Source organism: Tasmannia lanceolata, unplaced genomic scaffold (assembly GCF_043159265.1).
Source record: "Tasmannia lanceolata isolate RefF3 unplaced genomic scaffold, GAP_Taslan_0.1 ptg000006l, whole genome shotgun sequence".
Taxonomy (NCBI): Eukaryota; Viridiplantae; Streptophyta; class Magnoliopsida; order Canellales; family Winteraceae; genus Tasmannia; species Tasmannia lanceolata.
Window position 1 is genome coordinate 19,429,406 of NW_027518683.1, and position 16,803 is coordinate 19,446,208.

A 16,803-nucleotide genomic window follows, 5' to 3' on the forward strand; every position below is an offset into this window, starting at 1 on the left:
GGAACCAGATTCCAGCATTTTTTCAACCGACTCTAGACAGAAGGGAGCCGTTGCATAAAGAGCCAAAAAAGGGCTCTTGATTGGATCCACGTCGTCAAATATAACTGTAACTGAATCTACTTTTTCAACCGATTTTAAAATGTAACTGAAAATGACGTGGATCCAATGAAGAGACCTTTTGCAGCTCTTTATGCAGGAGATCCCCCTTGTATCTATCATTGCTCTGTTTTTGAAATAGGACGTATACATGTCGTGAGTGAGAAGGGTGAAGGTAACCAAAGACGTATTGTCTTTTGCTTCTATGATGGTCCAAAAAACCCTTTAATTATGCCCTCGGTTTCGTGTGATTGAGGTGGACGACTAAGTTTGATAGAATTTGTGACCCCATGCATAGAATGTTTGTTAAATGGTAGGCTACACCGGAAAAATGGCGGGCCCACCGTGCTGTGCACTTGTAAAAAAATCCCAAATCCAGTAGGTTTGCGTGGAAAATGAGTTTACAAACTTCCCCAATGTTAATTTTCAATAGAAAAGTGCCATTTGCAAAAAAAAACCTAGACCGAGGGTTGGTGGTCTGTAGATCTTATGAAGAAGGTCGTATCATATCTTACCTGAGTATTTAATAGAGGGGATTTGCTAGGGATCATCGCAGAAGGCATTTCACGGCCGGGCTATTGAATGAGAGAGCAGCCACCTCAAAGTGAGCCTCTATGGCTGCTCTCATGCAACAGGACGGCCGCAAAATGCCTTCTGTGATGGTCCCTAGCAGATCCTTTGATAGAGTTTGGAAGATCCAACCCAGAGAGAGTTATACATGTGTAATTCGAGCTTCTGACCTGATCCCGAGGAGTATTGATTAGTAATTTCTATGGGCCTTATCTACATTTGCATTAGACAAAGACATGTTTATCTATATACTATGACATTTAATAGTAGAGGACGGGACACACTCGAGGAGGGCAAGTATATGGAATATTATTGATTGCTTGTGGCTTTGATAGAAACAATGGAATGGTTCCTCTCACATATGAGTTCGTTCAATCTTGGTTACATGATACTTGGGCAAAACGGTTTTGATATTGTTACAGAGTTATATGTTGTTGATAAAATTAGAGATATCTACAATTCTCGCAACAGGCAAAAGGGTTGTCGCAAGCAATACCGAGAGTTCGTCCTAATGAATATTATTACTTCTGTACGTATCACTTAGCCTTAAGGCCATGTTCGGATACCCACAAGATTTAGATTTGGATTTCTCACATTTGCTGATGAGATTTGGAAGTGGATCAGATCCTTAGATCTCCAAATCAGCTACAACAGTGAAAAAATATCCGATTTTCAAATCTGTTCTGCAAGACATTATTTGGAAATCAATATTTGTGGCAATTACCTTCACCAGCAGCCAGACCTCTCTCTCTCTCTCTCTCTCTCTCTCTCTCTCTCTCTCGTACAACATGAGCATGAGGATGATTGATGTATTTTGTATCCAAAACTCAAATCCAAATCCAAATACAAAAACATGAGGTAGCCAAACATGGCCTAAATTTCTATGATAAGTTCAAGGACTGAGTCGTTGCAACAACAACAAATCGGAAGGCAGTAACGACCTACATTTAACGATGCCGCAGAGAGAAGTAGCGAAAGGAGAGAACATATAAATGTATTACGAATATTCTCAAAGAAAATTGGGCGAATGCATATGTTAAGGAGCATAAGTAGATAGTAAAAGGATTATAGAAAATTGGGAGCTCCTTCAGAACGTTTGCCCTTTTATTGTAACTCCCTCTTGGATAGGACACCATGAGCTCCTTCTTCCTAACATTTGCCCATATTGTTACTCCCTCTTGGATAAGCTCACAATGGCTTTAGAACAGTTGCCCTTATTTGAAGATCAATTGATCAATTGGACCGTGTACACTTAACCTGTACATTCACCAATTTGGATAGGAAAATGATACGTCAACAAAGAGTAAGACCAATGGGAGAAATCAACAATTAGAAGTAGAATGCACCATGTGTGCAAAAAAATCACATTTTTGTTGTTTTTTTCTAAACCAAAGGATTGGTTTACTTGTGATGCGATGGCAACAACCGGTTTCCCTAGCATTACTCATTTGGATGTGTAGCATTAACATATTCATTCAACAAATTAAAAGCTATGGAGACATTCTGTTGTAAAGGGGGTGCCACTCGGCACGTAGAGTGACTGTAATCGAGTCATGAATTGTCTTGTATCCTTATTTGATTTGCAATAAAGTTACCATTTCTCAAAAAAAAATAAAAAATAAAAAATAAAAAATAAAAAAATACTAGAGCAACATTTATACAGCCAGAATGAGAGAGATTGATTCAAGGCAGATTATTAAAACAGGGATTTATGGACCTGGAAACTACAACATCACATGAATATGCTTCTGAACAATAACTAACATTACTTCAGCTGGTTTATGGGTGAAATTAGAAGTATTTTCTTGTTTACACATATAAAATGGATATTTAACTTTTACGATGAATTTTTGTCCAGTAACATTGGAATTAAATTTCCACATAAAGCGATACTAGGATGACTATATGAGCCTTTCCTGGTCCTATTGGTATTGTGGATTCTACTGAAGCTGAAGTCATGGTGATTCTACGGGGAATGAGGATTGTGGATAACAGTGTTTTGGATTACTTTATAGAGGAGGGAGATTCCCTCAATGTGGTTCGATGGATGGACAGGTACAACCCTCACCCTTGGAGATTTGGTGACATGATTGGTGAGATTTTGGATCGTGTGGAGGACCATCCAATTGTTTCCAGCATGTGTGCCGGGTCGGCTAATGCCGTGGCGGATTATCTAACTCGCAGAGGACTGCCCATGCAGTCATTGGAGATTTTCGATTACCTACCCCCATGACTTATTACGCTGTTTTCTTGTTTTCCCTTGCTTTGCGTTGTATCTTGCGCCAAATTTCAATATAGAATTGTCGTCATTTGTGGAGAGGAGGAGCTGCTGTTCCACCAAATAAATTTTTTAGAATACATACAAAGATAAGGCTGCTTTCACATAAATTTTCAGTTTGAAACATTGGACCATTTAAATTACTAATGTCCACGAAAAACTCCAATCAAGTACATCATACCAAAATTAAAGCTCCAAAATGAATTCCTACAAGGAAACACTACGAAACCATGAGATTTTCACGTGGCAATATTTTTTCCTAACAACCAAGTCTTGTGTGAACACACCTACATCTTGGAGCATAATGTGAGTTCTGAATGATAGTCAATGAAGAGATGCGATAGCTTGTTAACTTGACTGGGATTTAACTTAATCATTTGGGCCAAAACTGCAAGAAAATCTTCTCTAGATGATGTTTTCCATAAAATTATTCGCCAAAAGCACTACCAAGCACCAACTTGACATTAAAAAAAATGCCATCTCTCAAAAGAAAGACAAGAGTATGCATCCTTGCAAGGTTTCACTGTTAGGAGCTTAGATCTATATCAAATGATTCACAGAATAAGACAGTAAAACTGTTGAAGACGAAGATAAAAGAAAATCTTGAATTTCTGTTCAAAGAAAAGTTACACCACTGGCTTCGAGGCACCAGGAACCTCCATTTTACAAGAAAGTAATTTCTTCAGAATTGTTCATTACCCCACCTTCCCTCCTTTCCTATCTTTATACCCCTCTCTCATATCCTAACTGTCTCCCAACTGTTTTAAACTGCTTTCTAACAACTTCAACTGAATTAGTTATCTAATCCCTTAGTCTAGCTGGCACTACTCTGTTTCTGCTACTAACTCTTCTTAATGTTGATGTAGTCCCTTGGTTCGTTACAGATGCCTCCCCTGGAAAAGGAACCTTGTCCTCAAGGTTCATGTCAGGGTAATCATTTGCAGAACTGACAGGTCTTCCCAAGAACTGGCTTCCAAAGGCAAACCATCCCATTGTATCAATAGTTGGGTAATGTGTTCCCCATTCCTCTGAATCACTCGACGGTCTAACACAGTTAGGGGTAGGCAAAGTGGCTGGGTTCCGGTGGGCATTGGTGGTAAAGCGACCTCCGAAACTGATGGATCTCCCATAAATTGTTTGAGCAATGAAACATGAAAGACATGATGAATTTTCGACCCTTCTGGAAGCTGTAGTTTATAAGCCACTTCTCCAATTCGTTCAAGTACCAGATACGGACCATAAAAACGTCGAGCAAACTTATTGGAACTTCGCTGTGCTACGGAGGATTGTCTATACGGTTGTAGCTTGACCAATACATGATCCCCAACCTCGAAGTGCTTCTCTTGACGATGCTTGTTAGTTTGTTGCTGCATTCTGACTTGTGCCCGCTGAAGATTAATTTTCAATTGTTGTAAAACATTATCCCTTTGCACTAATTCTTGGTCTAGCGCTTCCAATTGGGAGGTGCCCTGTTCATAACGTTGAATTGTGGGTGGCTTACGATTAAACACAACCTCAAAAGGGGTCATTTGAGCAGCAGAGTGAAAAACTGTGTTGTACCAAAACTCAGCCCAAGGTAAGTATTTGGACCATTGTGTTGGCCAATCACATACATAACTTCGAAGATACATTTCCAAACAACGGTTCAATGCTTCTGATTGTCCATCTGATTGCGGATGATAGGCACTGCTCATTGCCAATTAAGTTCCTTGTAATCTGAATAATTCTTGCCAGAATCTACGGAGAAAAATTGCATCTCGGCCACTAACAATGGATTTAGGAATACCATGTAATTTGCAAATGTCAGTGACAAAAACTTGAGCAACCATGGATGCAGTAATGGGGTTACGCATAGCACTGAAGTGAGCGTATTTACTCAATCGGTCAATAACGACCATGATAATTGTCTTTCCTTGGGAATTAGGAAGGAAAGTAATAAAATCCATTGCCCAGTCCTCTAATATCTGCTCTGAAATCGGTAATGGTTGCAAAACCCATAAGGAGATGTATGTTGGGATTTAGTTTGTTGACAGATGACACAATTTGAGACAAAGGTCTTGACATCTTTCTTTAAACCTGGCCAATGAAAGTTAAGAGCTAATCGAGCAATTGTGCGAGAGATTCCAGCATGACCCCCTATTGGAGATGAATGGAATTCGTGTAATAGTGGCATCTTCAACTCTGAGTCTGTCGGAATCATGATTTTACCATTATATAACAATAATCCAAGGCGGCAAGAGTAGGTGTTAGAATCGGTATGCCCTTGACTAATACTATCGCAGATGGCTCTGATTTGAGGATTAGAAGCATGTTCCAACTTGAGTTGATCCATCAGTTCGAATAGTGGAACAGAGAGGGTCATACAAGTACTGTTCTCCATGGGTTGTCTGGACAAGGCGTCAACGGCGAAATTTTCTTTACCAGGTCTGTAATGAATCTCATATTGAAATCCCATTAGCTTGGTTAGCCAATGTTGTTGTTCTGGTGTCTGAATGGATTGATCAAAAAGAGATTTCAAGCTTTTTTTATCTGTTTGAATGATGAATTTTTGCCCAAGCAGATACTGACGCCATTTAAATACAGCTTCAGTGATTGCAAACATTTCTCGAACATAAGTGGAAGCAGATTGCATTTTGGCCGAAAGTTTCTTACTATAAAAAGAAATTGGATGACCTTCTTGAGACAAGACGGCACCTATTCCATATCCAGAAGCGTCTGTTTCTACAATAAAAGGTTTTGCAAAATTTGGGAGTGCAAGAACAGGAGTGGTTGTAGCAGCCTGTTTTAATGCTTCAAATGCTGATTGGGCAGCAGAATTCCATGAGAACCCTCGCTTCTTAAGCAATTCAGTCATTGGTGATGCTATGTTAGCATAACCCTTGATAAATCTTCTATAATACCCCGTTAAGCCCAGAAATCCCCTAATCTCCTTAAGATTTTGGGGTGTTGTATATGAAAATACATCTGCACCCCAGATGTTGCATTGAGTCACTTAAAACTATGGAATTGTATAGGCTCCTCTGTTGTTTTATTTTCCCCTTGTAATACGTTCTGCTCTTGCAAATGAAAATCCATTGTAAGACGTTTATAGTCAAATATGATAGGTCCCAAAAGTTCCAGCCATTGAACCCCCAACACAATGTCAGCTCCCATGAGAGGAAGGACAAAGAGATCAATTGGAAATTTATGATTTTCCATAGCTATTTCTACTTTTTTGCGAAGACCTGAACACTCCAATCTCTCCCCATTGCCTACCATGACTTGAAATTTCGATCCCGAAAGCATAGGTAATTGTAGATATTGAATCAGCCTCTCTTGAACAAAATTATTGGAACTACCTCCATCAATTAAAACTAGAATTTCTCTGCCATTAACATTGGCTCTCACTCGCAAAGTTTTTGGATTGTCCTGTCCCGTTAAGGCATAATATGAAATTTCCGGATTGTTTACGGAAGTGTCCAAAACTGATGTATTGTCTTCCAAAATCAGTGCTTCTGATTCTCGATATGAATCTTCATTAAAAAGTAAAAATAATTGTCTATTTTTACATTTATGACCCGGATTATACTTTTCATCACAAGTATAGCATAATCCCTTATCACATTTAGCTTGCAATTCTGCGGTTGTTAACCTCTTAATTGGACCATTCTGTGAAGGAATTTTGGTAGTTGATGAGGAAGAAGAACCCACAATTGAATTATCAGTCACAGGCCTAGATACAGGGGAAAATGTAGTTTTGAAACTGGGTTTGTATGTAAACTTCTTGGCATCAAAGCTAAACCGACAACTTGTGATAAAGAAGTAGGTAAATGAATCTGAAACTCATTGTGAATTTCAGGTTTTAGTCCAGACACAAAACAATCGATCAAGAATCTGGAAGGAAGATGAACAGTATGATTGGCTAAAGCATCGAATTTTGCTTGATAATTTCCAACTGCGGAGGTTTGCAGTAATTTGGCTAATTTGCCTTGAGGATTATCATAAATGGAAGGACCAAACCTGGTTTGTAGAGCCCCAACGAGTTGTGCCCAAGAATCAAAAGGTTGTTCACGTTCCATTGCTTGAAACCAATCGTATGCCTTTCCATCCAGGTGAAATGATGCGATTTCCAATTTCAAATCATCAGAAGTGTGATGAAATCGGAAAAACTTGTTAGCTTTAGAGATCCAAGCAGTTGGATCAATGCTCTCAAATCTAGGAAATTCCAATCGTAGCTGTCTTGCAGAAATTCCCCCATACTTGTTAACGTCTCGAATTCTATCTTGATGTCCATCTCTTACCTCTTCTTGATTCTCAGGTTGCACCCCCTCAAAACGATCTCCGTGTTCAATTCACCTTGATAGTTGATTTACTCTGCCATCGAGAGCAGTAAGCTTATTAGAAATATCCAGTAGAACATCTTGCTGTTGAATGGCGATTTCTTGCTGAGTTTGTAATCTTGTTTCTTGTGAAAATGTGGTTTCCATCAACTTCTTGATTGCCTCATCTAAGCTCTTCATCCTAGTATTCTCAGCCATGATGTGAGAAGTCAATGAAAGCACCACTGTTAGGAGCTTAGATCTATATCAGATGATTCACAGAATAAGACAGTAAAACTGTTGAAGAAGAAGAAGAAGAAGAAGAAGAAGATAAAAGAAAATCTTGAATTTATGTTCAAAGAAAAGTTACACCACTGGCTTCGAGGCACCAGGAACCTCCATTTTACAAGAAAGTAATTTCTTCAGAATTGTTCATTACCCCACCTTCCCTCCTTTCCTATCTTTATACCCCTCTCTCATCTCCCAACTGTCTCCCAACTATTTTAAACTACTTTCTAACAACTTCAACTGAATTAGTTATCTAATCCCTTAGTCTAGCTGGCACTACTCTGTTTCTGCTGCTAACTCTTCTTAATGTTGATGTAGTCCCTTGGTTCATTACAGTGGGTTCTGAATGATGGTCAATGAAGAGAAGAGATAGCTTGTTAACTTGACTGGGATTTAACTTAATCAATTGGGCCAAAACTGCAAGAAAATCTTCTCTAGATGATGTTTTCCATAAAATTATTCGCCAAAAGCACTACCAAGCACCAACTTGACATTGAAAAAAAATACCATCTCTGAAAAGAAAGACAAGAGTATGCATCCTTGCAAGGTTCCACTAGTGGAAACATGATGAAATGATTCAACAACAGTTTAAATTTCTAGAACATCAAACTAATATTAATATTATTATTACCGATAAAAAAAAAATTATTATTAACACACTTCAACTCATGAAACCATCATATCTTAAAGGGCAGCCAGTTTTTTTTTTTGGAATGGTTTTAAAGGGAAGCCAGAGTTGCATGGATTAAAGTAGCATGTCCTACCGTGAGCTCCAATCCAAGCTTTCAAAGGACAATCCCCAACTGACACGTGATAAGGGGGTCCCAGAGAAAGTCCAGCAAAGTGTTGAGAAATTTCCGTTTCAGAATGTGGTTGAGACAAGAATGCTGCAATGTATCAGCTACTAGCCTACAAGTACCAGCCTCAAACAAAATTCCAGTTTTTTATGATTATGCATGCCTCATAAGTTCACGGATGAGCTTCCAAATTTATTGTGTATATAATATCCATGCAGAGAAATCAGAGGACGAGATTTAAAGTGATGGAATCATTTAGTTCTATTATTGAAGGCAGCATTGTTATCTCACAGTTATTACAGGTTTCAAATTCATGGCCTTAAGTGACTAAATTATCAATATAGGACCTGAAAATACCAGTGTTTAAAAATGCAGATGAGGCGCAGAACGCGGACAAAGAAAATCCTAGTCGACTCGGTACGACGCGGCCGAGTACTCGGTTGATGCGCTCATAAGTCGGGAGAGTCAAAGGAGTTTTTATTGTCTCTATAGGGCAAAACGCAGAACGCGGAGGAAAAACACGGAACGCGGCCAAGGTAAAAGGGAGTCCACGATGAAGTGGGGGAGTTTTAAAACTATGGAAAATACCAAAAATGACGATGGCAGGCATTAATCCATCGAAGGAATTTCTGGATTTGTCAATTGTTGCTCAAAATTAACAATTTTGAACAGACAAATAGCTAATTTCGGTAATATATGCATTTCACTCATAAGTCATGAATAGTCACTGCGCTATAGAGATCACAGGTGATGCCCATTGTCTCAGGTATATACAACTGTGGATAGATATGAAAGCATACCTGACACCGACAACGGGCTGGAGATAGTGACTCAATGAAAACTAGGGTGCATGTCGTGTGTGCATGAGTATGCAAGATGTGTGTGTGCATAGTCAACAAGTCATCACAAATTTTACCATACAAATTTGCCCACAGAGAAGAATGCATGCAACAATATGAAGAAATTCCCCATAAATCTTCACCAAGAATTTATACCATTGACAAGATGCATCGATAAGAAGTTAAGAACCAAATGCCGCTGAGAGATGTCTACCATGAAACAGAAAAAGTCTATTTTTGGTTCTTACGCCATTTGATGTTTATCAATACAGCGGATAATCAATCTCATCAGTGGGTCAGCCAAGAATCTTACACACTTTAAGGGGCCGTTTGGATACTCGGATTTTAGAATCTTGGATTTCCTCAAAATCCTGGATGGGAGGCAAGAGAAGAAGGAGACCATCCATCGTTTTCTGATTTCTCTCTCTTCTTTCTGTCGAGTGAGGGAGTAGGAGATTGTCAACTGTTTCCAGGTTTTAGAAATCTCTTTTAGAAATCTCAGGATGGGGAAGAGATTTCTAAAACCTGGATTTTAAACTTACTTAAAATCCAGGATAATGGATTGTAAAATCCAGAATTTTACACCGCTGTCAAACTAAAAACTAAAACCTGGATTCTAAAATCCATGTATCCAAACAGACCCTAACAGTATCCTCGCTTAACCTCAAAACTCAAGCTAAAAATGATAAAGCATTAGAACAGGTTATATTCTGGGCATGCATATCGGCAGATGAATACAATCCAAAATATAAACCCCAAACTGGTCATGTAAAAACTAAGCAAATAAAAGAGCGTTACAGCACTCCCAAATTAAAACATAAACATGCAAATATGACCATGGAGGGGCTGAATGAACAATGGGACCATAGTGACTCTCGCAATAACCAATAAAACTAGCGAAAAGAACATTGAGACGTACCTGTGGCTTCAGATCATGATGCATAAGTCTGTTTTCGTGGAGGACTTTCAGACCAGCAGCTGTAGAAGAAACAAACATTACAACATATTATAGATGTGAACTTCTCAAGTAAAACAAGAATTAAAAAGAATCACAAAGAATTGGTATTTTTCAAAATAGAGCTAAATGTCCCTAGTTGGAGCATGAAGTACTTAGCAGTGGCTTCTGAAACACTTCCATGACGCTGTAAATATATAGAAAGATCACCACTTACGCCGTATTCCAATACAAGATGTACCCTTCCATGTGTCTAAAATGATAGAGATAATACAGGCAAGTAAGAAATAAAAATTTCAAAAATGTGCCTCTGCAGTATTCCAACTTGTTTTTCTTGCACGAAAAAAAAATGTTCTCTTTTTTTGCTGAAAGTTTATTGACTTTATTCATGAGAAAATAACAGAAAATGCAGCTAAGGGTAATGAGTAAGATGCAAGATCATCCCAGCACTATATCCAATCATTTGAAAAGAAATGATTCCCATTGAGAATTTTTGGAAGCCGAAAGACTTAGTCTGTATTGCCATTGACCCTTTAGTGAGAAACTGACTGTAGGACTTACAACTTGTTTGGAAGCTCGTACTTTATTGAGAAGTGGTTTGATGGTCATGGATCTGTTGAGAACTATGACCTTGTTTATAAGAATGGAGTTTAAGATTTTCATTGGTTTTATACTTGTATTTAGATTTGTTTGATATGAGACTTAAAAACACGGATGTGGAGCAGAACGCAGACGAAGAAAATCCTATTTGACTTGGCATGACGCGGTCGAGTACTCAGTTAACGAGGTCATAATTCAATTCAGGAGAGTCAAAGGAGTTTTTATTGACTCTGTAGGGAAAAACGCGGATGCGGCGTAACACAGAACGTGGCCAAGGTAAAAGGGAGTCGGCACGGATGCGGAGGAGTTTTAAAACTATGGGACTAAGCCTATAGTTATGTGGTCGCTGCCATGTCACCTGCTCGTACTGTCAAGTTCGGGGCGTGACAGTTTTGTGGCATCAGAGCTTAGGTTTATGATCCTGTAGATTGTTAGTACATGATCTGTGACTTTGAGGGATATTGGAAAATAAGATATGATTTTATGCAAAGTAAAAGTAGAAGTTTAAGGATCTAATGGACGATCTGATCATATGTTTAATCTTGGGAAAATATCAATGTTTCAGACATGGTTTTGGTACGAGCGTAGAAGTTGTTTGACTCTAGTAACACATTTTTTCGTGTGTGCTAGCTTAACTAGGAAGCATTGGTTGATGAGCGAACCTATGGAGGTCTAGCGATGCATTGATATTCCAGTGGGAGGATGTTTGGTTACAGATCGGATTTGGATGTTTTGTTTGAACAGGATTGGTGATGAGAAGTTACCGACGGACTTAGTGATGCTTGATATGAGGTATTTTAATGCCATCCTCGTAATGGACTGGCTGGTTGTCAATCATGTCAACTTGGATTGTTGTGGGAAGATAGTGAAACTCCAGATTCCTGGGCAGACAAAGCTTAGTTTTGTAGGGAGTATGTTATGTACACCACCTTGGGTTATTTCAGCCTTACAGGCCAACTCTTTACTAAGAAGAGGATGCCATGCCTATTTAGCTACAGTAAGAGATACTAGCTAGGAGGACCTGAAGTTGGAGGATTTTACCATTGTGCGGGAGTTTGTAAATGTCTTTCCAGATGATTTGCCAAGTTTGCCTCCTGATATAGATATAGAATTTTCCATCGACCCTGTGCCTGGTATTGGCTCTATTTCTAAAATCTCATATCATATGACTCCAGCAGAATTAAAAGACTTGACCGTGCAGTTACAAGACTTATTGGATAGGGGATTCATTACACCTAGTGTCTCACCTTAGGTGCTCTAGTTTTATTCGTGAAAAAGAATGATGGGAGCATGCGGCTTTGCGTTGGTTATCGGGAGTTGAATAAGGTAACAGTGTAGAACAATGAGGGGAATAGCATAATGAACTCATGTGCATCGGGGACGCCTGGTTTAGCATGTGAGTTAGTTGTACTAATAAGATATCAAATGAAGATTGATAAAAAAAGATACCGCATGATGAGCTCATGTGCACCAGGGATGCCTAGTTCAGCATGTGAGTTAGTTGTGGTGGCATGAGACCATATGATGAGCTCATGTGCACCAGGGACGGCTGGTTCAGCGTGTGAGTTAGTTGTGGTGGCATGAGACCGTATGATGAGTTCATGTGTAGCAGGGCCGCTTGGTTCAGCATGTGAATCAATGATGCTGATATGAGATAGCATAGTAAACTCGTATACACTAAGAGCACTTGGTTTAGCATGTGAACCGGCTGTGTTGGTATGAGATAGCATAGTCAGCTCATGTACACCAAGAGCACCTAGTTTAGTATGCGAGTAAGGTATGCTGGTATGAAATGATATGATAAGCTCAAGAGATTAGTTAGAGTAGTAAGAATTCTAGATCGAGGAATAAAAATTGAATTCTAGATCGAGGAATAAAAATTGAATTCTAGATCGAGGAATAACAATCTCGACCGCATGACGAACTCATGTGATCGAGATTAGTTATTTCTTACTACTCAAGGAATAAAAATTCTAGATCGATTTCTATTGAATTCCACGGTTGTTGAAGGAGACTATTAACGTGATTCGTTGGCTTAGAGGGTCGATTGTGCCTCCTTGGAGATTCATGCGCATCTTTGATGAGATCCAGGATCAAATAGAAGGATCTTCCATCGTCTTCAACCATGTTAGGAGATCCGCTAATAGCGAAGCCGATAAGCTAGCGCGTGACAGGGTTGAAAGTTTGGGTCTAGAGATGTTTGACTTCTTGCCCCCTTGATTGATTTTTCTCTATTTGTCCTTTTGTATTGAGATCCTTTTCTATACTTCTTTGGGGGGACCATCTCGGTCTTCCCTTCTTTAATGAAATTTTATCATTCAAAAAAAAAAAAAAGTTACCAGAATTAAGCCATGTTCTCTTGAATGGGTTTGAAATGGTAAGAACGACAAGGAAATACAACTGAAAGTGAGAACAACATGGAGGAATTTTTCATAATATTGGCTGAGATGACATCAACAATGAGACAATAGATGCATCAAAACCTTGCACCAAGGCTAGTAGACAGAAATGATGGAACTCAAATACAAAGAGTTTTAAAAAGCTTAGCCTTCCTTTCTAGAATGTAGGAATGTTATAGAAGCTGAAAAATGTGTCATCTAGTTAGGGGAAAATTTTTAAAGTTCTTAAATGCGATGAAGAATAGAAAGTAATTTTTGCTACCTTCGTGTAGGAAGGTGATGTAGAACACTGGTGGGAAGTAGTAGAGAGGACATGGGAAGCAAGACGGATGGCAGTGACTTGGGCGAACTTTCTAAAATAATTGTATTACATTCTCCTCCCCTTTAAAATAATTCCATCCTCAAAATTTACACACATGTAGGCTAAAAGCGATGTGGGTACTTCTCCTTCATTTCCTCTTCGAGCTCCCATGTTGCTTCCCATTCGGAATGCTTGCTTCATTGAATCTTGACACAGGGTACGACGCCCCTAAATGCCTTAGAACATGATCCTTTGTGTTGACTATGCGCACCTGGCCACTCTTCATAAGTCAGGTCCTCCTTGAATTCCAATGGTGCAGGTTCCATTACATAGATGGGGTCCAAAATATACTTTCTCGGCATAGATACATGAAACACATTATGTACTCCTGATAGGGTGGGTGGTAATGCTACTCTGTATGCTATTGTCCCTATCGTTTCCAAGATTTGGATTGGTCGCACATACTTTGGACTCAATTTTCCCCAAATTCCAAATCTCATTACTCCCTTTGTAGGTGAAATCTTCACTAACACATGATCGCTCACCTGAAACTCCAATTCTCGCCTCCTACTATTTGCATAACTTCCCCCTTGTAATGCTTTGCTGGACCTTTCTTTTTCTCCTTGTAATGTTTGGATGGACCATCTTGGTCTCTCCCTTGTTTTTAATGAAATTTGCTAGCATTCAAAAAAGTACTTGCATAACTCTTCTGTCTACTATGAGTTGATGTGGTCTCTGATCATTCGAACTTTCTCCTCTGCCTGGTGTACAATATTAGGTCCCAATAACATCTTTTCACCCACTGTCTTAACAAATTGGAGACCTACATTTTCTTCCAAACAGAGCCGCATATGGGGCCATTCGAATACTTGATTGATAACTGTTGTTATAACCAAACTCTATCAGAGGTTAACTGTTAGTCCCAATCTCCCTTGAAGTCAATGACACAAGCTCTCAACATATCCTCAAGAATTTGAATGGTCCTCTCCAATCGGCCTTCAGTCAGAGGTTGATACGCAATGCTAAAACTTAATCTGGTCCCCGTAGCTCTATGAAAACTCCCCCATAATTGAGATACGAATCTGGGATATCAGCCAAACACAATGGAAATAAGAATCCCATGCAACCGGATAACCTCTTCTATGTATCACTCTGCCATTTTCTCTAAAGAAGAGCCAACCTTATAGGGAAAGAAATATGCAGAATTCGTCAGTCTATCAATAATCACCCAAATGACACAATTTTTCATAGAAAGTCCGAGGTAAGCTTATAACAAAGTCCATGGTGATATGTTCCCACTTCCACTTTGAAATGGGAACAGGATCCAACTTTCTTGTTGGTCTTTGATGCTCAATTTATTTTTACCCGCTGACATACTAAGCACATATCCACATACTGAGCAATTGCCATTTTCTCTTCATTGTCAACTATCCAAGAAGCAAATCTTGACAACTCAATAAATTTGGTTTCATACTGAGCCATGTCATTTTGCCTTACTGTAATTCTAGAAATTCAATCTCTTTCCTATCCATAACTGAAGCTAAAGAAGGTGAAAGGATCTACCCGGCTCAAATTGACTAAGTCTGATCCTGACACTAGTTGGGTTCGTCTACAGGGATCATTTTCTTCCATTCTCTCCCATCCAAGGTCATGTTCCCTGTTATGTTCCTAGCCCTCAAATCTTTCCTCACTGTTTCTACCCAAGTTGTTTTCGGTCTGCCCCTACCACTTTTTACTCCATCAACTCAGCACGAGTCACTTCTTCTCACCGGAGCATCCAAAGGCCTGCATTGGATATACCCAAACCATCTTAAGCCGTGCTCTCTAAATATATGTATTATATTCCGTATCTGTTTCACACACAACCCAACAACTATGATCTGAACCCCGCCAGTTGGGGGTCACACGCCGCCACGCCGGTACATGGATGTTTCTGTTCCATGTGGTTTCTGATTCTAGACCCTGCTACGGGTCGATATGTGACATCTTATTCTAAACCCTTACGGCTTACCAAAGGTTAACATGTGGTTCTAGGCTTTGTCACAGGAATACAATGTGGTCATAGTTACAAAGGACATGGATTTTCAGAAGTGTGTTCACAAAAGCTGTAGATTTCCAAAGTGCGTTTTGTGGAAATGAAATCGCAAAAACCTTGGGAACATTGATGTGGGAAATTCTCATCATTTTATGAATTATACATCTCTCTATTTACATTTTGGAAATGATTTACTTGCAAGAGAATAGGAAAAAAACAAAAAAACAATTTCTACCAACCTCGATGATGTCGAGCAATCCAAGAATGTTAGGATGGTTGATCTTCTTCAAGATCAAGATCTCCGACATTAGACTCTCCTGAAGCTTCTTATTCAACCTCTCCATGGAGATCTCCTGTACGGCCACCTCAGTTCCATGGATTCGGTGCTGGCCGTGCCACACAACAGAGAAGGATCCCGATCCGATCTGCCTCCCGACTATGTAATCTCCCAAAACCCTAGCTTTGTTCGTGGATTGAGCCATTGAAGCCATAGAAATCCCGATACAAACCGTAGAAATCCGTCCAAAATCAGCTCAAAGTCGTAATTCCAGCCGCGAATTCGACATCATATTTTGATTCCTATTTCAATTCTCCCTTCAGTGAAATGACCATTTTCAAGTAGAGTCCTTCTGCTATCTGTCAAATTTTGAAATAGAGAAGCTCTAAGGAAGATCCACTGGGATGGAACACAATTTAAAAGTGACCGTAACCATTACATTAATGGGCTTGGACCACATTAATGGGCTCGGGCCGTTTGGATACGCGGATTTTAGAATCTCGGATTTCTTCGGAATTGTTGATGGAAGGCAATAGAAGAAGGAGACCTGTCTGTTTCGCTTCTCTTTAGAATCATGGATTTTAAGTAAGAAATCCAGATTTTAGTAATCTTTTCCCCATCTTGAGATTTTTAAAACCTGAAAACATGGGATGATCTCCTACTCTCTTGCTGACGGAAAGAAAGCAAGAAATCAGAAAACTACGGCTAGTCTCCTTCTCTTTATCTTCCATCTACAATTTTGATGAAATCCAAAATTCTAGAGTCCACCTATCCAAACGGCCGTGCTCTATTTGGTTCCTGGGATTTAGGTGGGAGAAAAAAAATCCAAGGAGATTGGTGGGAAAAAAAAGTCCTAGAAGAATCCCGGTAAAATAAAAATCTCATGTTTGGTTGACCGGACTATGGTGCGATGTAACTTTGTTTGGCTGCTTGAACTGGTGGGAAGAAAAAAATTCTCAAACTTATTTTTGGTTCCTAGATTATTTTGGGATGGGATGAAAAGGCAATCATTACAAGAGTGGGATTAAAAAAATTCACCACACAAGTAATTATTCCAAGAGTGGGATTAA

General features: G+C 39.3%; 1 protein-coding gene across 8 annotated transcripts; it reads right to left on the bottom strand.

Moving 5' to 3' along the window:
- Positions 1 to 1,510: 1,510 nt before the first annotated feature.
- Positions 1,511 to 16,502, bottom strand: LOC143880022 (serine/threonine-protein kinase ATG1c-like). 8 transcript variants are annotated; one of them, XM_077382774.1, is made up of 5 exons: positions 16,192 to 16,502; positions 15,696 to 16,092; positions 10,257 to 10,374; positions 10,086 to 10,144; positions 2,306 to 2,995 (listed from the first exon to the last, which is right to left on the bottom strand). In XM_077382774.1, exons 2-5 carry the CDS (start codon positions 15,945 to 15,947, stop codon positions 2,888 to 2,890), a joined length of 537 nt encoding a protein of 178 aa, XP_077238889.1. In that variant the 5' UTR covers positions 15,948 to 16,092; positions 16,192 to 16,502; the 3' UTR covers positions 2,306 to 2,887. The 8 variants fall into 8 exon arrangements, with proteins under 8 accessions (XP_077238895.1, XP_077238893.1, XP_077238892.1 ...); XM_077382780.1 differs by lacking the exons at positions 2,306 to 2,995; positions 16,192 to 16,502 and adding an exon at positions 1,511 to 1,923 and having other exon boundaries at positions 10,257 to 10,308; positions 15,696 to 16,183; XM_077382778.1 differs by lacking the exons at positions 2,306 to 2,995; positions 16,192 to 16,502 and adding an exon at positions 1,511 to 1,923 and having other exon boundaries at positions 15,696 to 16,183.
- Between the last annotated feature and the right edge of the window lie 301 nt (positions 16,503 to 16,803).

What these genes read in the sequence shown, in the direction of transcription:
- LOC143880022 (XM_077382774.1), bottom strand. Translation starts at nt 15,947, where the DNA reads ATGGCTTCAATGGCTCAATCCACGAACAAAGCTAGGGTTTTGGGAGAT. An exon ending in GTACTTCATGCTCCAACTAG is followed by an intron (nt 10,145 to 10,256) that starts GGACATTTAGCT and finishes TTTCTTCTACAG; the next exon opens with CTGCTGGTCTGAAAGTCCTC. An exon ending in ATCATGATCTGAAGCCACAG is followed by an intron (nt 2,996 to 10,085) that starts GTACGTCTCAAT and finishes TTGGTGGAACAG; the next exon opens with CAGCTCCTCCTCTCCACAAA.